The sequence below is a fragment of the Ostreococcus lucimarinus genome, chromosome 15 (genome assembly GCF_000092065.1).
Source record: "Ostreococcus lucimarinus CCE9901 chromosome 15, complete sequence".
NCBI lineage: Eukaryota > Viridiplantae > Chlorophyta > Mamiellophyceae > Mamiellales > Bathycoccaceae > Ostreococcus > Ostreococcus sp. 'lucimarinus'.
The window spans coordinates 323,440-346,902 of NC_009369.1; the positions used below are offsets into that span (position 1 = coordinate 323,440).

Sequence of the window (23,463 nt, forward strand, 5' to 3'; positions counted from 1 at the left end):
GGCGCCGCGTTCTGCGGTCGACGCATCCGCGGTGCCGTTCAAATCGAGGGTGTTACGCCCTATAAATATACGTGATACCTTAAAAACACACACACTACTAGGGTTTAACGCAGACCAAACGTTTATTTCAAACGCGGTCGAACGCGGTCGGCCGCGCGCGCGCGCGTCGCTCGCACAACTCCGCGCGCGCATCGCCGCGCCCCGAACGCGCGAGCGTCGCGCGACGCGGCGCGATCGGCGCGCGCGCGATGTCGACGCGGCGCGTCGACGCGCGCGCGACGACGACGACGCGACGACGACGACGACGACGACGACGACGCGAGGTGTTGGACGACGCGATGGCGACGGCGACGGCGCCGACGCCGACGCGAAGCGCGCGAACGCCGAGCGCGTGGACGCGGACGGCGATGATCGCGATCGCGCTCTTCGCGGCGCTCGGCGGCGCGACGCCGGGCCGCGCGGCGTTCACGGCGGACGTGTGTTACGGCGCGTCGTGGGAGCCGACGGCGACGGCGACGAAGGCGTCCATAGGGAAAACCGTCAAACCGGTCACCGCGGTGCCGAAAGAGCACCCGCTGTTCGTGGACGCGTTCGCGAAGGCGTGCTTGGACGTGGGGAACGCGGCGGGGAACACGTCGGCGGCGACGACGGTGCGATTGCCGAAGCGGACGAACGCGGGGAACGAGACCTATTGGTCGAACGCGGCGGGGGCGTGCGCGACGTCGCCGACGGTGAGCGCGGGACAGTTGTTTTATAATCGAGCGGAGATGGGATCGACGTTGTCGTACGCGGATTCGAACACGGGACTGGAGAAGGATAAGACGGTTAGGATTGTGTTCGTGAACGACGACGGAAAGGGCGCGCACGTGGTGGTGTTGGCGGGCGCGAGGGCGGCGACGGGGTCGAGCTCTCCCGAGGTTGGGCTGATGATGGAGGGTGGTTCGTTGAAAAACTCGGCGAACGTGGTGATAGAGGAACCTCGGGGATTGACGAACGTGGTGACGAGTGGAAGCGGATGCGACCCGTCGGTTTCGTCGGCGAGCGATTGCTACGAGTTGGACACGGATTTGGGTCTTGGCAAGTTTCGCTGGGGATCGGGATCGGATCAACGCGGTATCGTCATCGGCCACGTCGCCGATGTGAACTCAGAGTTTGCGATGAAGTTCACGCTGCTCGAACGCATCGATTCGGTGGAGATTGGGTCGTTTGACGACGCGACGTTTGCGATGTCGTGGGAGACGATTCCGACGGCGAGCGCGTTGAGAGGTTTCAAGATTCGCAGCGCAACTTGCACGAATCACTGCGCTTTGCACGCAACGTGCGCGTCGTGCGCCACGGATGACGCGTGCGGGTACTGCTCGGCGACGAAGACGTGCACGAAGATTGATGGTTCGTGCTCGAGCGGCTTCGACGTCATCGGCGAGTGCCTCGATACGTGCGGCGCGGCGTTGACGTGCGGCGAGTGCGCCGATCAGAGCGGATGTGGGTGGTGCCACACCACTGGTCGGTGTACCGCGGCGCAGCTCGACGGTAGTGCTCCGCAAGATGGTAATTGCTCCGCGTTTAGCGTGGGATCGAGCGCACAGTGCGCCACGTGTCCGGGCGCCGTCACCTCAACTATGTTGCCCGCTTACGTAGATGTCGACCGCGTCAGCGCGTTTTGCAACGGCAGGGGGACGTGTGATAACATCACGCGCACGTGTACGTGCTCGAGCGGTTACGGTGGAGACGGATGCGAGAAGATGTGCCCCGGCGGCGCGAGCAATCCGTGCTCGAGAAACGGTTTATGCGACTCGGCGTCGGGAAGTTGCTTCTGTAATCCTGGCTACGTCGGCTCGCGATGTAACGCCGCCACGATAGTCGGGACGTGCGAATGTGGCTCAGCGCACACATACTTGAAGTCGGACGGCACGCAGCAGCGCGTGTGCTCTGGTCGTCTCGATTCGAGCGGCTCGTGCGTGTGCCTCGAGGGATGGTCGGGTGTAAACTGCACCGTCGCGTGCGCCGGCACCTTGACCGTCGGCACCGAGGTGTGTGGTGGACACGGTACGTGCAATGTTGGAACCGGTCAGTGCGATTGTGAGCCGTGTTATTCGCGGGACGCCACTTCAGGGCTTTGCGTGCAAGACACTTGCTCAACGTGCGACTCTAGCAATGGAGTGTGTTCGTGCGTGAGCGGAAGTATGCAATGCGCCTGTCGGGGCGCCTTCGATGGGTACGCGTGCGATCAGTGCAAGTGTGGCGACCACGGTCGTTGCAACGCACTCTCGGGCGAGTGCGAGTGCGACGCAGGATACGCTGGCGAGCTCTGTGAGCGACTCATTGAGCCGCAGCCGACGTGCGCCAACGGCGGCACCTGGAACGCGGCCCTCAAGCGATGCGAGTGCGCGGGCGGATACACGGGCACTCTTTGCGATGCAGCGTGCACGACGAACCCGTGTAATGATCTTTGCAGTGGGCATGGTACCGTGAACGTCGATGGGACCTCGTGTACGTGTTTCACTGGATTCTCGGGGAGCACTTGCAACACTTGCGCCACAGGCTACGGCCCGTATCCCAAGTGCGGCGCGACGCTTGCAAACGGAGAATGTACAGATAATATCGTAGCTTACACTGGGACCACAAACGTGACGATTTCGGGCAAACAGTGCCAGTCGTGGTCGTCCCAATCGCCGTTCGCGCACACGTACGCGTCGTCTTCGGGATCGACGAGCAATGAGTGTCGTAATCCGTCGTCTGACGCGCACCCGTGGTGCTACGTCGATCACACCGCCATCACCGGGTCGTACACCCGAGGCGAACCTCGATGGGAGTTTTGTTCAGTACCGACGTGTAAGTCGGCATACGTCAACCCACAGAAGATTTGTGGCGTTTTCGGTGGTGAAACAGTCGTGACGTTTGACAAGGACTCCACCTCGGGAGCGCTCAACGCTGTCAGCCAACAGGCGCTGACGACGACGAACGACGCAGTGGACAAGACGAACTGTGGCGCAATGAATCTGACTAATAACGATATCACCTTGCACGCGAACGCCGCGGCGCATGGAGACTTTGTCGCTCGGTTCGCCGAAGACTCCGGCACGGGTTATGCGAGACGCATCATCACGCACATCGGTCTCAAAGCATCCGTTTCGCCGGCGCACGATAGCGTCGAAGTGCACGCCGATGGCACCGTGAAAGTCAACAGTGTTACCAAAACGAATGATCTGCCATACTCCGACGGCTCCACTGGTGTTTTGTGCGTGTCTGACTGGATGCCCGTGAGCTCGGGCTTGGCGAGCACGGAGCTTTTACAAATAACGATTTCAGAGACGACGGTGGCAAACATCACCAAGTTTACCGCTTGCACGGGATGCGCGGCGCAGCTCATCGTGGTCATAAGTGTCCCAAATAGTGTTACATCGACAGGCATATGCGCCACGGCGGGCTCGGCGACCAGCGTAAACTTCGACGAGAACGCAGAAGGAAGCGCGCCGTGGGGCGTCGGCGCGGCGCTCAACGCCGCTTGCGGGACCGACACGCACGACCCTGGTAGCGTCTCAACGGTGCAAGCGAAGTGGTGCGACCAGTGCCAGTATCTGGGTGAAGTGTACGATTCGTGCGTCGCTCAGATGGCGAACGAAGGGTTCAACTTTGCCCGCGCCGCCGTAATAGAGGGCTGTCGCATGGCGTTTGTGGCAATCTACGGATACGACCGCACGATTCCCTCATATCTCACGGCGACGGCGTCGACGGGCGCCACATTAGCGGACACCGTGTACCCGTATAGAAGCTACACTCCGTCTGATGTGCAGTTTAAGTCACTCTCCGACAATCGCTTAGCTTTTGACGTGCTAGACGTCACGGAAACCTTGCCGGAATACATCGTCGGTACGACGAGAACGGATGGGTCGCGCACGCGAATGACTGGTTTGCCACGAGAGTTTACAGGCGAGACCGATACGACGCAAGTGTTCCCGTTCCCTAGAATTGAAGACTCGTGCAGAACCGCGAGTGATATAGGATCAACATCTGGGTATCGCGTGTACACTATGAATTACGCTTCGGCGACGGATGAAGCTCTGGAGATTACGATGTGCGGCTCCGCCACGGGAACCAACGTGGGCGTCTACACAAAAGACTTTGTAGACATCCCGTCGGCGGATTGGACGCACAATACTACAAGTGCGAATGGGAATATCACTTTCACATTCACCCCGTGGATCGATGGCTTGGCCACGTATGAGGCTCGTTTCGAGTACTCTTTGGCGTCCACCAAGAAAAACGTGACGTTTGACGTCACTCGCACCTCTGCAAACGTCAACATTGGCTCGTTTGAATTCTACCCGCCGACGGCGTCGGATTCGTACGGCTCTGTTGGCTTTGAGTTTAGCGTTCCCAGTGCGGAAGCCGCCGCCACGGTTTCGTTCACAATGTCACCCACTGGCACTGGTGACTCAACGGCGGCGAACTCTGCGTTTATCTCGCTTACCGCGGTTTTCATTCACGCGAAGAACTACGCGCAAGCGAGTTTGAATTACCCGCCATTCGGTGGGTTCAAGCAAGTCTCGTGCGCCAACTTCCAAGCGGCATCCTGTGGGTCGCTGAAGTTCACGGCGACGCAAAAGACATATTACATCGTCGTCTCTGGACAAAAATTCGTCTCGGGGGCGTACAGCATGCAAATAAAAAAGTTGAGCGCGGATTTGACAACCGTGTACACGGTGAGCAGCAACGCAGCGACGTCTTTGGTGAGGCCGTTGACGGGATTGGATGGCGCAGCCGATGGCACGTTGACGCCGTACAAGGTGGCAAAGTATGGCGATAATATTCGCGTCGTCGTGCGCGCGTCGCACGCAATAGATAGACCAAGAATCACGTTGGGCAATTACGCGGTTCCGAGCTCGAAGATTGTCTCTGCAGGTGCCGGCGCGGAGTATTCAGCGACGGTGACCGTCAGCGCTAGCATGGCGACTTCTGGACACATCACGGTAAAGGTTGAGCAGGCGAGTACGCTCACCTCAGCATCGTATGGGTTTAAGACGTCCACTCATCCGTTGGGTTCTGACATCGCGCTCGTCGTGTTGGACAACACCGCGCCTACTGTCAGTCACGCCTGGGTCGTCAATCCATCCTACATGCTCGCGCCGTCGTCGGCGCCATCGTCCTGTACGAATCTTACGACGTCCACGGGTAAGGATGTAAACGTTACGGCGGCAAAGTACGCAAAAGCGGGAGATTACATCGCCGTCATCTTTACGCCGTCGGAAAACGTCGCCACCATCGGCGGTACCATCGGCGGTCAAGCTGCGACGAAATGGGTGCGAGCAACCGCGCCGCGCGACGTCACGCTCGCGATCGATGCTTATAAAATCACGATGTCCGCGGCCTACGTCGATGCCGCGTACGCGCTCGTCAATGACATCACACTCAGCGATGGAGTTTTACCGTTTTCCATTACGTTTACGGACGCCGTTGGCAACGTCGGGACGACAATTAACTCGGCGATCAACTCCCTGACCGGTGTCACCGCGAGTTCACCTTTGGCCGATCGACTCAGCGCCGCTCGATTATTGTATGATAAGTCACCACCGCGACCGGACTCATGGTCACTGAGGTACGCTAGTTCTTCGGAGATGACTGGGAACCAAGGTTCCAAGCCAGTGTATTATCACGGCTTTGACAACGTGGCCTCGAGCGCCAAAGAGTATCGCATCGGTGACACGCTCGTATTAACTGGCACTTGGACCGAATATGTCTCTCGTCCGTACGGCGCGTACATGCGCTCGAGCGCTTCAAGTGGCGTGCACGTTCCGCAATCAGCCATTACGATCACGGAGCAAGGCGGAAAACTCACCGGCAAGTTGGAGTGCATGGCGAAGGAGTTCCGTCCGCGAGCGCAAGAAGCCGTGAGCACCGCGCAAGGTTTCGGTGGAACCAGTTACGTGACATCGACATATCACAAATCATGGAAAGTGGAAGCGAACACGATCGATCCATGTGATATCGTCGGTAAAGGTGCGTTGGCGTGGAGCGCTCGCGCGGATTGCCAAGCGGAGCACTACGCCGGGAACTCGTTGTGGATTCCTCTCTGGTCTGCGTGGTGTCGTCACGGTTGGGGTACCTTGGGTTACGCCGTACTCGGAGGCGTCGACCCCGCTGGTAATTCGGCGACGGCGTTGCGCCAAGTGAGCAAATCTCCGAACAACGCCGACGCTACAGTTGTGATTGCCTCGTCCGCGGTGGCGGGCGACGCGATTATTCGCACGCCGATTCCCATCGCCGGGAAGATTGTGCCAAGCTGGATGAACTCAGTCCCTAGAGGTGACTGGACCGCAGACCCGAAGGTGATTGAAGTGTACATCGAGCCGCAAAACGTGAGATGGAACGAGTATAGGCGCGTCGTCAAGGTTGGCGACATGCTGCAGATTCAATTCTACACTGACCAACCGGTGAAGGGCGTGCGCGCGCTCATCGGAGACGATAAAGCCCTTCCGCCTGCGACACATTCCGAAGTCGCGAGCGCCATGAACGTCGAGCGACCGTGCTCAAGCGATCCGGACATGCAAACTTGGCTCGGCGCGCGCGGCTTGCTCGCGCTCGCCGCCGAAGAGTACAACGACGGATCGCAGTTTTCGAACGACGACGATTGGTTCGATTGGTTGGTTCAGACGTCTTACAACTATCGCCAACCCGTGCCCAATGTGCCGAATTACCCCAACGCCGCTGTTACGTGCACTGGATTCTGGGTCCAACGCGGGTTACGACCCAACGGTAAGCGTTATTCGGTGCGCCGTTTGTGCCCGAATAGGTACTACTTGCGACGAAGCTCGTTCGCCGCTCAGGCGCCGCTTACGTGCTCGGATCCAAATGATCGAATCTACAAAGCCACAGACGCGTACAACTATTGGGTGATCAACTTTAGATACGTCACATCGCATCAAGTCGTCAATGGCGACGGAGCGCTTCAAATCAAGTGGCAGTTGACCACGATGGACGACCGCGTGTTGCCGACGGGTGGCGGTTGGCAGACCTCTGCAGCCTTCTTCACCTCTGCGGACACCTCTGCGGATGTCAATCATCTCAAACCAACGTCAACTGATGCCGTCGGCGCTGCGTTTGATCCCGCGATTAGCTGCGGGCGCAACGCGGATACCGCGTTCAATCAAGCCGGGTCGGCAGTCTGGGCCGTCCAAGATACGCTGGCGCCTTCGTGCGCGAGCTTTGTCACGGATGGTTCGTGCGCGAGCACGACTGTCGCCCGTGTCGCTAACAGTAGCGGTACGACGTTCCCCACCGTCACGAATCCGGCGACCAATGTCGCCGAGCACGTGGCCGTCGTTGGTGATTATATCACGCTCATCATCACTTTTGACGAGCATATTGCAGCTGGAGTGTACGTGACTTTGAACGACGGGGTTCTCACCGCTCGAGCGACGAAAGTTGACAAGTACTCGGCGACGTTCACCTTTGAGGTGACGCAGACGCTCGCGGCTCTGAATACGTTTTTGGAGTACAAAGTGTACAATCTGAAGGATATTCAGGAAGCGAACACGGCGACGGCGACGTTTACGACGAACGTCTTCAACGCTGAAAAGATTCGGTTGCAAAGCGCGAGCGAATTGACGGCGTTTTCGCTCACCAATGGCGCGTGCTCAACCACTAGTAACAACGTGAATAATCAGTACGCCAAAAATGGGAATACAGTCAACGTCTCAGTGACGCTGCCGCTGCCACCGAGTAGCGCCAACACCGTGCTGACCATCCACGAATCCAAACTTGCGGGCGTCTACGTCACGCCGCCGACGCCCACATGCGTGGGTACACCGAATGCGTGCACGATAACCATGGCGCGTACGGTTGACAGTCTCTCAGCGGACTTCGTCGATGGTAGCGTCGTGTCTTGGTCACTGGTGGTTATCGGTACGACCAAGTGTGCGCACCACGCTTCAAGCTTGTGCATCACACGCTTCAAGCTCACGTCGTGTCGCCCGACGTTTGCGTCTGAAGTCGTCTTGGATTTTACGCCGCCGTCTCTGACTTCGGTGCGTTTGAGCGAGCCTGTCACCTCAGCCTCGCTCGTCAATGGCACTGGTCAAGTGAAAGTTGACGTCGTATCGAGCGAACAATTGTATACGCTGACGTACACATTGGATACGCGAGGCCCCCTGTGCACGTACGACTTTGGCATGGTCTCCGCCCAGTCGATGACGTTGACGACGGATGGTACTCTCACGGGTACGCACACAAAAACCATCACCGCCACGTATAACTCCGCATCGCTTCATTGCGTGCTCGAAGTCATCTGTATCACGTTTGTCGGCGAAGATATGGCTGGACACAAGCTCACGAATCCGACGACGTGTCGAAGCTTTTCTCCGACGGATTCCGAAGACTATCCAGGATGGTTCATGCTTCACAACGTCGGCACGGGCCCAAGTTCTGTCTCGCTCGCCCGACCTCTCGGGTTACACTGCATGGATAGTTCCGTGGACACGCAGGCATGCGCTAACAGCGCAAGCGTGACTTCGACGACGCTCGAGTACGGGAATTATCTCGCTCTCGACGTGTCGTCGGGGTACCCTATCGGCATTACTGACATTTCCGTGGACGGCCATTCCGTCTACGCGGCGACTGGCTTTGGCTCGTCTACGTTCCAAAATGATAACGCGTGGACGATCGATTGCTCTGATTTGGTTCGCGACGACTTGTGCGTGCGCTTTGCCACGAGCGCGACGTGCCAGGCGTACTTATGCCCGACGTGCCAGTACGCCGGTATGTGTGACTTTTCGTGCGGCTACTGCGATAGCCGTCGAGCCTTCTCGAAAACTCACAAACTAACGCTGAAGACGACCGATTTCGGATTACCCGCGACCGATTTCACTAACGAAGTCGTCACAGTTTCGTATCGAACGAATCCGGCGATTGCGCCGGCGGCGACGATGAACTCGACGGATACTCTTACGTACACGGCGCCCACGACGAGTTCGTGTGCTGGTCGATGTGGAGGTACAGCGCCATCTGGCTGCGAATGCAACCCGACTTGCAAATCTCGGGGCACGTGCTGCGCTGATGCCGGCCACTGTTGTACCGTCGGTTTGCCGTCCACAGGCGCTCTCAACGTCGACGGTGGATGTCTTCGACCAAACGCCGTGACGCTCAGCGTCACCAAAGAGTCTTGGGGGGTGGACACGAAAGGCGTGCGAAAATCTAACGTTAACCGATACTCCACGATTTACATTAAACTGACTGGAAACAAGCCGATTGACGTGCGACGTGTGCTCATCGGTGGCGTCCTTGTTCCAGATTCGGACGTCGCCATCGAGTACAACTCGCAGACGTCCGCGCGACAGTCTCTCAACGAAGCGCTCGTGGCGTACGGCAACGGCAATGATGCTCAGTTCACGTCGAAGAGTGCAGCGTTCGCGGGGAGTCTAGCGACCCTCCCAAGCGCTGCCTATTCGTGGGATGGCAATGAGTTTTCAATAGCGTTCCCGGACATTCCAAGTACGCTCGTCGCCACCATTCGCGTCAACGGCGCAAACCTGGTTCCGCAACCTGACGGCGCGTTGACGTATGAGGTAGTGTACCGCGAACGTTCGGGTGCGCCTTACTTTACGGACAACACCGAGCTCACCCTCACCGGAACTGGTCCGACGTGGTTGAATCCGCCGTCCATCTCAAGTGTCTCTTACGTTCTCTTGAACAGCAGCTCGACCTGCGACTTGTCCACTCCGGGCACACCGGTGACCGCGGCAGGCAACGGTTTGACAAAGATTGAAATCGGTCATCAACTCCGAACCGTAGTGACGTTCAGTTCGCCGGTCGTCGTTCGCAAGTGGACCGTGGAAGGTGCGGAAACAAATTGCTACGGCACGTGTCATCTCCACGGATTGTGCAAACTTGACCCGCACATTTTGCCGCCCGACGAACACGATGAAGCTGAATACATCACCACCTGGACGAGCTGCCGTACTTTCGATGCCAAAGAAATGACCACACTCGAGAATCTTGAATGTGGTGTTCGCGAATTCATTCGCGCCGTCGACAGGTCAGGTAACCTCGTCATGGGTGAGCGATGGAACAACTTGTATTGCTTCACATTGCCGCCGGCGATTCCGAGTCAAGGTTTGATAAAAGTACGCGGTCTAACGTCTTGCTACCGAAGTACGACGACGAAAAAGTTTGGCCCAGGTTGTATCGCTACCATCCACATCGAAGCCGACGGCGAAATCATGGAGCCAACGGTGAAGTGGTGGAACACAGCGACCAACGCGTACGCAAACTTTCCTTCTGCGTGCGTCATGACGGCGACGGATCCGACGTCTCCAAGCTCGTTGGTTTGGACACTCACATGTGCGGGTACAGCCGCGGCGACATTCCCACCCAGTAACTCTTACACGTTACAGCTTGAAGTCAGCGACGTGCGAGCCACGGACGAGTCAACCTTTACGGGCACGGCGCGAGACACGGACGACGGATACCTAGGCTCAGACAAGGACCCGATCATCGTCGATAACCTCGCACCCACGCCGACTGCCACTGTCCCGCTTTCGTGTGCGTTAGTCATAGGAAGCCAATCTACGATAACCGTCACGTATGCGGTGGAACCATCATGGCGCCCGACTGTGAGCGCGTTTGGCGCGCAGGTTGGCGGCGTCATTGCGCAAACCGGCGCGTTGAGCGGATTTCACACCGTTTGGATTGCACCGATCACAGTCCCCTCCGACTGGTTAGGCGGTAGCCCGATGCCTTTCGTGATTACGAACGGCGAGGATGAGTACGGCAACATCGACACGACGTCGCACGGGAACTACTTGTCCAATGACAACGTGCTCACTGGGGATGTGAATTGTTCAGTGAATGTCGATGCGCCGCGAGTCACGTCTGCGACGTGCGCTAGCCCGTCACCGAGGGTCGTCAAACCAGGCGGAAGTGTGACGGTTGATTTCTCCACCAATGTTGCAGTGACGATTCCGTCGGGTTGCGTCAAGATTTCCGGTGTCACGGTGACGCCCACGGATCTGGGAGGCTCGAAAAAGAGCTGGAGAGCCACGGCGACCATTCCGTCAGACCCCCCCGCTTGCGACGGCGAAGTCGCTCTCAGCATCTGTGCTGAAATCACCGATACCGGAAATAACACCGGCGTTGAAGTAGTAACGCAGTTTTTTGGCCCCGAAAGCGAAGCTTGTCTCATCGACGGCACAGCGCCGGTGCTACAGTTGATTGATTTCACCAGCGACAACACGTACGATTCAAAACTGGCCACCGTCGGTGACACTGTTCGACTGTACTTTGAAGCGAGCGAAATGATCACCGCGCCTACAATTACGCTATTCGCGACCGCAACGCCGTCTGCAACGGCGGTTGAAACATCGGGACCGAGTCGTCGACGATTCCCATCGACGGTGCTTAATGCAGGAGGAACGCAGTACGCGACAATATGGACGGCTGAATACGTCGTCGACGGGACCACGCCGGTAGGCGCGCTCACATGGGATGCGACTGGATTCATGGATCGCGCGACGAATGATGGCACTAAAAGTGCGTGCGCGGATTGGAACCCGCCATCTTGTTCAATCGTGCACGCTGCGCAGACGACTGCGCAACGAGCTCTCGAACCAAGTATCAACTTTGTCGGCGACGTCGTTCAAACGTTCAACAACTTTTTGACGACGTCACCGAGCGGTAACGTGTCCACACTGTTTTCGTGCTACGCCAACTCATCATCGACATCGCTGTCGGCGTTAAATCTGGCAATCTTGAAGACAGATTTGTCGCGGCACGATATCGTCGCTGGTGGGATATTCCAACATCATCTCATGACGGCTCAAGATTTGTGGTGGCAACGCGGTGGCGCGTGTGGCACCGCCAATGGTCTCATGTGTCGGTCGACATGCGGACGGTGTAACGATGCCGCCGTCGTGGTACACCGCACGACAACCACGCTCACTGTTGCAAACGTCACCGCCGGTGGTACCGCCATTCCGGGAGACCAATGTCCAGGAGGTGTGGGTACGTGCATGTGCAACCCAACGCTCGGCGATCAATCCGAAGCCCGCTATATCGTGAGCACCTCGGCCCGCGATCTTGTCTCGAAACCAACCATCAGATTTAACGACACTAGCGGCACGGTGTATACCGTACCCGAGGCCAACATCGTGGCGGTGAGTCCTGTCATGTGGCCCACGCTCCCGACGGTGGATTGTCTGTCCGAATCGACGGTGCGCGACGGCGTCTGCGACCCATCCGCCACGTTGAACAATCGCGACGGATGCTGGGACGGTGGCGATTGCTGCCAAGACACGTGCCGGCAAGTCTTTAGTGACGGCGCATATTGCCAGGCGCAAGATTGCCGGGATCACTCAATCTCACCAGTGACAGGGCGACCGACATCTGGGTTCTGGAGCTCGTACAACGCCAAGGCGCTCGTCGCTCGGGAACTCTCTGTGGAGTGGAAGGTGACGTTTCCAGTAGATGACACTCTTCCGTTGATTGATGGCGTTCTCACCGGTACCGCGTGCTGCATGCAAGACAAGAGCGGCTTGGACGTGTTGCACGCAAATAAGGGTACATTCGTCGCGGGTGCGCCGTGCCTGGACGCTGTCTTGACTCGCGACACGAGCTGTTTGCTTCGCGCCGCGCTTACGGCGGACAACGGCGAATTCGTCGTCAAGGAAAACCAGCCCGTATCGCTTACGCTCGAATTTGAAGGGAACCCTCGCGGGATGAATTGCACAATCGGCGGCGAATCGGTGACGATGACGCAGACACGCGCCGCGAGCTCTGGCGTCACCGCGCTGTGGTCAACCACACGGACTTCGGTGAATGCAGTCGACACCGCGATTGCGACGCGCATTGCGGCGTCTGAGGAGCAGAAGCGACGTCACGAACTTTTGCCCGAGGTTTTCGAATTAAATCTGTGGGCGAATTGTTCACGAGGCGTCACGATTCCGTTTGAGTGTTCCATTTCGGATTGCGGTGGCAACTTGTTTGAGATTACCGACGCCGTCGACCCGACTTCAGATGTGTGCTTTGACTACGTGCGCCCGGACGCGACCAGCATTGGGCAGACGAGTTCGAACACGTGCAGCAACGCATACGCCAAAGTTGGCGATACGCTGATACTCAACGTTACGATGGATGCGGACGTTTCCAATCCCACTGCGTACACCCTCGCTGGCGAAGCGTGCACGTTGAGAACTTTCGGTACGAATGCGTTTACGTGTGACGTCGTCGTGTCGTCGACGACGATTGAAGGACCCGCAAACTTCACGTTTGACGGCATCAAAAGCTCTGTGCCCGCGTATCTCGACGCCGTCAACACGAGCTACACTGAACTGAAGACGTTATCTCCAGATGGCGTCGTCACGCTCGGTGGGGATCGCGTCATCATCGATCGGACTGCGCCGACTTTTGACTCTTTGGCGATGTACAGCCTCGAAGTCGCTAACAAGACGTGTCAGAAGCGGTGTACCGTTCGCGTCGCCATCGACGCCGCGGAAGAGTTGAGTAGCTGCACGGCAACTATCGGTGGCATCACTGCAAACATCACCGGCACGGGCTCCGAACGCGTGGCGGAGGCGTACATTGATGAGAACAGTGGTATAGCGGCGGGCGAGATTACCTTCTCCGTCATCTGCCTGGATCTCGCGTGCAACTCGGTGACGACATCGACGCTCGTTGGTGATACGGACGCCGTGATTTATTCTTTAGACCGGGACATTCCATTGGAAGTCTTGTTCTACAGCGATCGACCGGGGCACTTGGAAATTGGGAACGAAAACGACTGTCTCATGATGGAGATGAGGTTTCTTCTCGCCGTCGAACTGAAAGCCATCGTCATGGGCAATATTACGAACAACGCATTGAGTCTGTGGAACATCACCACAACCGGTGGCGCCTTGGTAGTCCCGGGTACGACCCACACCTATTATCTCATCACTCACTGCATCACGGATGCGTGGGGTACGGAGGACTGGCCAGTCGTTCCTTGGAGTTTTACGTACGACGATGGATTGCAAGACGTTGTGTGGAACACGACTTTTACGTCTGACGTAAACTTTCCGCGAGTGGTCCGACTCGATTTGGAAGACCCAGTCGCGACGTACGTCTACGCCTTCACCACTGGCGCTAATGATCCATCGGCTGGTCTCGGCGACGCGCTGTACTTGGATATCATCGCCAGCGAAGCAGTTGTGGCGCCGACGGTGACGTTTGGCGGCGTAACGCTCAACGCCACCGATGTCTCGCAAGTGGGTACGTCTAGCGAGTGGCGCGCGGGTCCCTACATCGTGAAGAATTCGACGGATGACCCGAACATTCTGAAGGATATCAACGATTGTTTCTTATTCAGCGTGACGCTGAAGGACTTAGTCGATCACACATCCATATTGTACTCGCAGCAAGTCAACGCCACGGGCTCGCTCAATTGCGTCACGCAACGCGTTGACATTGATCAAGATGCGCCCACCATCGTTTGGTTGCAAACTGAGTACGTCACCGCTACCACCGTAGACTTTACCTTTGCCGTAGACGAACTCTCCAACGTCAGCTACGTCGTCTTGCCGAGAGGTGCGGTGGAGCCGACGCCTTTGGAAGTTCAAGCAGGCACCGGAGCAGCGGGTACTGGCGCTGTGGCCAGCGGTGTTAAGGAATATCTTGGATCATCCACGCCTTCTCCGGGAGCTGGTGCGGGTGGCAAGGGCCAAGATGTGTTAAACATCACTGGTCTTCTCGCGGGTACGAACTACGACGTATGGTTCGTGCCTTTCGATCGATTCGGCAACTCCCAAACCGAGGCGCAAAGTCGATGGATACGAACCGTTGGGTTGGACATGCTCATCAACTCGCTTGCGACGCAAGAGGGCGGTTACACGGATGTCATTCAGGTGAAGCTCACGCAAGTCCCGACCGCAGATGTTTCGGTGACGATCAGTGAACGCAGTGGTATCGGGAACGTCGTCCTCGTTGATCAGGCGCTGAGTCTTACGGATTACGTCTCCTCGGTGACGCTAGTCTTCACGCCCATCACGTGGAACGTAGCGCAAGAAGTCGGTGTCAAGGCGGTTGATGACATTTATGTCGAAGATCAACACACAGAAGAGTTGAAGTTTGACGTACGATCGCTTGATGTACGCTATGACGCGCTCGTCGATCCAAACCGTACGGTCGTCATCGCAGATAACGACGAGTGTGGCGTCATCGTGTATGACCCCAACAATCGACCCTTGGAGCGCACTCTCTCGTGCAGCGCGAATGCAGTGATCGCTTTGTTGAACTATTCCGTCGCTGAAGATACGACGGTATACGCAGATATCTACTTGCAAGCGGCGGTGCGAGGCGATGACGTGCGCGTGACGCTGACGAGCTCTGATTTGACGCAAATTTCATCTCCAGCGTCCGTCACTCTGACGTTCAACGAAACCAACTACAATTTGGCGCAACGTGTCCCAATCATTCCGGTGTATTCGTGCGTCGCCGCGCTTGATCGCTACGTTCCGATCGCAGTGAGCGTAGAATCCGCGACGACGTGCGGCGATCTCGTCGTACCAGAAATTCCTGTGTACGTGACAGATTTGCAAAAGGTTGGATTAGCGTTTACCAAGGCGCAAATCACCGGCCCCCCCGGGAGCAACTACGAGTTTGACATGTATTTAACGTCTCAACCGACATCAGACGTTCAAGTGTCCTTAGCAACGCTACCAGACGCTTTCGGAGCCGACTTGTACGGCAGCGCGTCGTTCAATTGCGGTGCCCAAGGTCCTGTTTGGACGTTTAGTGCTGATGAGTGCTCGGTGCCGGTGACTTGCATCGTCACGCTCGTCGGCGACGACACCAAGTGCGGAGATGTGACGTTGCAAGTTGGCGCCAAAGTCACTTCCTTGGATTCAATGTACAACGGCATCTCGAGTTCGCCGCCGAATATGACCATCCTCGAAACCGCCAACGCCGCGGGATGGTACATTCGAAATGCTGACAACACAGAATTCATCGTGACGCCGCCAGATGCGCCAAACGGCACGTTGCCGCTCGAACCGTGGAAGGTGAATGAACAGATTGAAACGGGTATTTACACCATCACACCGACTACGGCGTTGTGCAAAACAGTGACCCTTCGACCGTATATTCCAGACACAGATTACGCTCGATACGCCACCATCTCTCCGAGACAGGTGACACTTGAGGCTGGATTCTTTGGTCCGACGAAGTTCAAAGTCATCTTCCCGCGTAACTACAACGTGCCCGTGACGAACGACATCGTTCAAATTTGGCACGATGTGGTGTACGGCACTGATGATCCGGATTACCTCGCATTGAGCCCGAATCTCGGTGGTAGTGCCCTGCCGGTCGAAATCGTCGAGTACGACGTCGCCGGTTTATTGCTCGGCAACGGCGCGGAGAACACTGTTCTCATCGATGAGCCGTGCTCGACAGATGTGACGACACAGGTCTCATCTTTGGGATTCACGCTGTCAAGTGCACCCTCTGCAACTGTCGTCGTTTCGCTCAGCGAAATGAATTACAACGCGACTCAACTCGCGATTCTGAAGGCGAATAAACACCTTGTGTTGGGGACAACGTCGCTGAGTTTTACGCCCAACAATTGGAACATTCCGCAGCCGGTGATGGTCTCCGCCATCAGCTATGACAACCTGACGGAAGCCCGCACGGCATATGTATGTGGAGATATGACTTCAGATGATGATGTGTATCAAGCACTGAATCAAACGTGCTACCCCGTGCATATTTGTGATTGCTCCGGTTCATGCGGTCTCATCTCGTTTGATGATCACGCGAATTGTACTTTCGCCGCTGACCAATTAAACAACACGGAGATAACGTTCCCGCCTAGTATGAAGCAACTTTCATCTTGTTGGAACATCAGTGCCACCTGTGGCGGTATTCAGGTCGCGAGTTTAAGCGCTGCCGGTCACGATCCGGTCATGACGAACTTTACGACGCTGCCAGATTCTGAAGCGTACTCGGTGAGTTTGGACAAAGTACAACGGTTATTTTACACCACGCAGTGGTCTGTCATCGATAAACTCGAGCTACCGCTATCGCTAATCGATGGTGGTATGCAAGGCTTGACGGACGCTTCTGGTACCTATTGCCTCGGTATCTCATCATCGAGCTTTGTCGTCAACAACACAGCCAATGGTGGCTTGTTTGTTGAAAAGGCCGCCCCGATGAGCGCCTTTGCGAATTCTTTCGAAATCCTCCCGGCAGCGGCGAATACATTTGATTCGGACGTGTACATCCTTGAGGTGAGAGTTCTTGCCGGTGCATCGCCGTTGACTGATTCGTATTCGCTCAATTGCACGGATGGAGGCAACTTCTCTGCACCAGGCGGATGTATCATCGGTCCCAGTCTTCGAGGGTATTTCAATAACGCAACGCAAGTCATGACGTTCACGAACACGGCATATCTCCCGGAAGCAGATTTGGCCAACGCAGCTGGTAGAAAATTACTTGGAAAGTACCCATACCCATCACAACGCCGTCGCCTGTTGCAGGCACCGGCTGCACCGGCTCCTGCATCGACTTCTCAATTTGTGTGGGCTGTGAACAACATAACGTTTTCGGACATCAGTCTAGATCCCACCGGTGCGACGCGAATGATGAACACTCGAGTGGTGGATCAGTTCGGGGCCATCGTCGAAGGACCAATTCTAAATATCGATACCGAAGGTGTGAACGATCCACCGATTATCGATATCGACTTGCCGCTCATTTACACAGAGAAAGAGAGTCTGACGCTCAACGCACCGCTTCAAGCCTATGACGTTGACAATTATAATTGGACGCAGTGTGTCGTGAACATCACGGATATCGCAAACAACTTCATGGCTGGAGATACATTCTCGTATAACAAAACGGCAATCGTCGAATACTATCAGTATTGGAACACATCTTTGCCAGCCGGTTTCGTGGACATTGACGCCACGTTCACCGACTCTCAGCGTACAGTGACTTTCGCCGGCCTGGCGCCGCCGGCGGCGTACTTGCGTGCGATGCGAAACCTGGTGCTGTTGAATGCTGGACCGGCAATGACAGCGGATGATCGATACATCATGTTCTGCTGTCAAGATCCGGAAGCGCTCAACAACAAAGGGTGCGGTTTGCAACGTGTTGTGTTCCAACCCGTCAACGACCCCCCGCTAGCTGAGAACAAGATTGTGTATCTTGCTGATCCTCGCGTCGGAGGGTTAACCGGTGAAACTGTTCCAGGATCAGATCCTGATGGCGATACGTTCACGTTCAATATTTCATGCTTACCGAACAAGGGTGACTTGACGTTCAACACCGCCACCGGACAGTTTGATTATGCCCCGTATCCAAACATGATCGGCGACGACAGATTCGTGTACTTTACGTGGGATGGATACACCGGTCCAAACGAACGCCCGTTGCAGTCGAAATACGCCACTGTAGAGATTCGCATCGGCAACGGCGAGACGAATCCCGTGGCGCAAGATATTAACGTCGATGTGTGGGAGAACTCTGCTGAGTATTTCACGTTCAGCGCCACCGATGCAGATTCCACCAACACGGAGATGACGAACGATATTCTTCGATATCAAATCTTTGAAGAACCGGAGCTGAATGTTGCGGGTATTCAGCTTGACACTCAGCAAATGAGTGGAGGGAAGCGATATTCCGAAAATGCAACGTTCCAGTACACGGCGTTCTCGAGTTCTGATCTCGTCAGGCGCGTGTCAGAGCGTATGGCGAACTACGGCACCAACTTCGATTTCAACACTCTTGCGCGAGAAAATCATCCGGGATTCAACGTGACGTCCTTCAAATATGTCGCTATCGATTTATCTGGTCGCGTTTCCAACGTCGCAAACGCCTGGGTCTGGGTTCGACTCACCTCAGAGACGAATTCTCGACCGAGTGCCAACGCGATGACGTTCACCACGCCTGAATCTGTCGGCGTGGCGAGCAATTTCGACACGGCGGATTCCGAATCCCCGTTGCAACTGAGACACACGCTCCCATCGCTCGCGTTACAGCCGACGCTCGGCGTCGCTGCGCAAGTCGGTATCGCTGCCTCACCCTACGGCAAGGCGTTCACATATGAACCGTTTCCATTCTATTACGGCGTTGATGTGTTCGAATACCTCGTCACCGATCCACACGGGTCTACTTCTGATCTCACCACTATCACCGTCACGGTCTCGCAAGTCGATCAGCCGCCACAAGGCGCATGCGGAGTGAACTCTACTCTTAAGTCCTCAGCCGATCCGACGTACGATCTCAAAGGACGAACGGCGGAACTGAGCGTGCTCATGGGTTATCAAATTATCCGCGCCAAGACGATGCGATATTTGATCAATCCCGAGCGAAGAGACTTGGAGTTTTACAATTACTTGCCCTTTATCAATGATTTGTCCAAGTTTGACAGCGTCATCGATCATCAAAATATATTTTTGTCATGTGGGTCGACTTCAGCTTTGACAACGGCTGCTATTTATCACGACCAAGTGACCGCGGTGGCGCTCTTGGCGTACGATGTCGACCAAGCTGTGAACGACACAATACGGTACGTACTAAGTGAACTGCCGACTATAGCGTCGTCAGATGCAGCACGAGGTACAGCTGGGTACGCTGGTACTCTTTATCGATACGTCGCCCCGAATGGCACATATTACAACTCCACCGGGACGACAGTGTACTCTTACACATCAGATTCCGTCACCGGACTCACGCCGCTCGCCGCTGGTGATACCATCGGTGACGCCGCGAATGGGGCTGTAATGCTGCTTTTCAAGCCTCGAGAATACATCCACGGACCAATCACGTTCAAATGGCATGCGGTAGATACAACGACGTCGGCGCGAGGCGACGACGTCGCGATGACAATCAGTGCCATGTGCAGAGGAGGTGAAAGCGTCAACGCTGACCATGGAGAAACGTGCGATTTGTGCCCAGTTGGTTCATTCAACTCGGCGAACATAGCCGATCAACAAAGCTGCGTGCAGTGCCCGGCGGGGAGTTACACCTCCGCCACGGGCTCGACTATTTGCGTGCCATGTCCCGCGGATACGTACGCGAGCACCGCCGGATCGCAAGTCTGTACACCATGCCCAGCGAACACGCGTTCACCATCAGGAAGCGACGACGTTTCAGATTGCCTGTGCGATATCGGTTTTGTCGTTTCGAACAGCCCGCAGTGCCATCCTTGCGCGCTCGATCGCGTCAAATGTACCGAACTCGGTCAGTACACACCTCTTCCGTACGATGGATTTTGGCAAGATAGCACAAATGGAAAACGAAACCTCACCTGTATCCCGGGCTTGGCTTGTCAAGAGAAGTTTGATAAGGACGAAGTACGCACTGGTGCATGTGCGCAACCTCGGTTCTACGCCAATAATGTGACAAATTCTCCCGCGTACGTCGGAGATGGTTGCTCAAAGTGTGCGAAAGATCACTATCGTTACGCGTCCTTCTGCGAAGCGTGTGACCCAGTGCAAGAAGTAAGAATCTTCTTCGTGATACTGGCGTACTGCGTTGCGCTTTACGCCATGTTCGAACTCGCAACACACCCAGCTATTCCTTCTTTGACGATTTTGCTGTCATTCACGCAAATCACTGCTCAAATGCAGTACTTTGAAATTCCGTGGCCGAAAGCGCTCGCGCGTTGGATGCAAGTCGCGTCGCTCGCCGTGGCAGACTTACAAATCCTTGGTTTAGATTGCGTTTCGACCTGGGACTACTTCACGCGATTCGCGACGACCATGTTCGCACCTTTTGTTTGGGTGTTCGTCCTCGGCATCGCCATCATTTTACGCTGCTGGAGAGAGATTGCGAATCAAGCTTATGCGAACGTGCAGCGACGGCGACTGATTGAGCGTCGAAGACTGCTCCACGAATTTGACGTCGACGCCAAAAAATGGACTGATCTCGCCATCGCTCGCGATGGGTTACCGTTTGATCGCCCCGATTTGAAGGGCAAAGGAGACGACTACAACGCACTTGAGCTGCATCTGTACGGCAATACTAAAAACGAAGGGTTGCGAAAAAGAGTCTTCAAAGAGGGCGTCGAAGAGTTACGCAAGGCGGATTTGCGGGCGAAAAGCTCGCAAGAACAGTCCAAGACTGAGCGAAAGCTGAGGCAAACCAAGGATGAAATAGAAGAGCTCGAAAAGCAAAAGGCTGTGAGCGCCAGAATCATCCGGGATAACGTCAACCGCGCCATTCCTTCGCTCGTCATCGTCATGTGGTGGGGTTACATGCTCTTGAGCCGCACCGCGATCGAGTACTTTGAATGCAAAGATAACACTGAGTCGGTGTTATTGGTGGCGGATCCACAGATAAGATGCAATTTTGATAAGCACTTGCAGTGGAAGCCTGTTGCGTTGATTGGTTTCATTCTCTATCCGGTTGGTTTGTTCCTTGCCGCATTTGGCTGGCTTTACGTCCATCGATCAAGCTCAAAGACGCGACCGCGCGTGCACGTCTTGGCCACGAGAGCGTCTCAGATTGAGAAGGCTCGCGCCGATCAGGTTGAACAATTCAATGCACGTTACGGTATGATGTACAACTGCCTTCGTCCACAATTTTATCTATGGATATGTGTTGACCTAGGCAAAAAGTTTTCCATCGTTGGCGTCAAGGTTTTGTTCCCGAACGACATTTTGTTGCAATCATTCGTCTCGATGGTTGTCTTCGTAACTTTCGGGATCATGAGCACGAGGAATCCTTACGTGAGTGTGAACTTGAACGTAGCGGAAATGCTTGCGACATTCATGAACTCAATCACGCTCATCGCAGGGTTCTACTTCCAGCTTGGTATCATGGATGACGTGTCTACGCAGATCGCCACGTACGTTATCATCAGTGGTTTGGCTGGCACGACGATTGTCTTGACCGTCATCGTCGTCGTCGAGTTTTTCCCATGGATGAAGCGCTTGTTTTTCTTGCTCAAGTACAACACGCAAACCGATATTTACAAACCAGATAAAATCGGCACGCACGAAAGTGGACCGCAAGGAACTTCGTGCTACATTTTTGCTTCAGATTCAGCGTTCAGATACTGGTGCTGGCGCACAGTTCGTCATCCAGTTTTTGACCGTCTCATCACAGCCACCGTGATGATGAGCGTCGGTTGTCTCATTTCGGAGTCTGTCTTATACGACGAAACTTTCACGTCATCTGCGTACGTGCGCATCGTGTGGTTCAATTCGTTCATGAACGGTATCTTTGTTTTGGAAGCTGCCGTGAAAATCATTGCCATGGGTTTCATCCTTGGCGATGGCGCGTACCTGCGCGATACTTTCAACTGCATCGACTTTTTAGTCATCATGTTGCAGTTCATTCTCTTCGCAGTGAACATCACGACGAATGTCACCGGTGCGAGAAGTGCGAGATTTGTCAAATTCGCGCGCGTGGCGAAGGTCAGAGTCATTCGCGTCTTCCGAAGATTCCTGCAGTTTAACGCCGTCCGCGGCGAGAAATTCCGTCTGATGCTACTTGAGGCGAAGGCGGAGGACACGCCCGCGCTCAGCGAGAGCATCGAGCGACTTCGCGTGGTTTTTGAACCACGCAGTGCCGAGACGATGGAATACAACTTGCGGGTGCTACAGCCCGATGTTTTGCGCGTCGCCCAAGGACTGATTGACGAGCTTTACCAAGAAAAGTTTGATCCTGAATTGGTCGCCGTGTACGAATCTCAAACCGACGCCGTGCATCAGATGGTGCAGAAGCAATATCACGACATCGTGTACGAATGGCTCGCTTTCGTGGCAGAACCTGGGCAAAAGCGCGCATTTTTGGCCACGCTGAAGAACATCCGAGACGTCGCCCTGGATCTCGGTCCTGAGGGCATCGCCAAAGAAATGCTTCGTCAAAAGTACGACATCGCCGCCATTCTCAACACGGCGTTGTACAAGGTTCCAGCCGATGTCAAGACGGACACGCGAGCGTATAAACGAAAGATTGCGAAAGACGCCAAGTCATTCACCAGCACAAAGGCAACCATCAGCAAACAATTCAACGCCTTCCAGGCTTCCATGCAAAGTGACGACCGCGTCGAAGATGCACTCAACCAGTTGCCGCTGCACTCGGTGGAGGAAGACAGCGCTCTCGCCAAACGGCGCGCCGAGAACGCGAGCGTGCGCATTCGTAACCGCTCGCTCAATGCGAGTGCAAAAGAGAAAATCATCCAAGATGATCTTCAACAGAAAACCTCAGGCGCGGGCGAGCTCCTCGCAGCGGCGTCTAGCGTCGTCGCTGAAGACGACGTCGCTCCCGCCGCGCCGGCACCGGTGAAATCGTCCGGATTGTTGGCGCGTTTCCGAAAGAAAAAGACGTGATCGTCATCAAACAAAGTTCAATTATTAATTTACCCCACTAGCGGCGCTTGGGATCACGACATTAGCGCCTTGATCCTTGTTATAACGCACCACAGTTATACCGCGCCGACGCGCCGCACACGCCGCCTCGCTCGACGCACCCGATGGCGTGAATCCCGGA

General features: G+C 55.7%; 1 protein-coding gene across 1 annotated transcript; it reads left to right on the forward strand.

Moving 5' to 3' along the window:
• Window positions 1-1,742: 1,742 nt before the first annotated feature.
• Window positions 1,743-2,528, forward strand: OSTLU_40737 (predicted protein; the record flags this gene model as incomplete). Its single annotated transcript, XM_001421593.1, has 3 exons — window positions 1,743-1,859; window positions 1,917-2,018; window positions 2,232-2,528. Coding segments are annotated over 3 exons (516 nt in total), but the record flags the coding sequence as incomplete, so codon positions are not given.
• Between the last annotated feature and the right edge of the window lie 20,935 nt (window positions 2,529-23,463).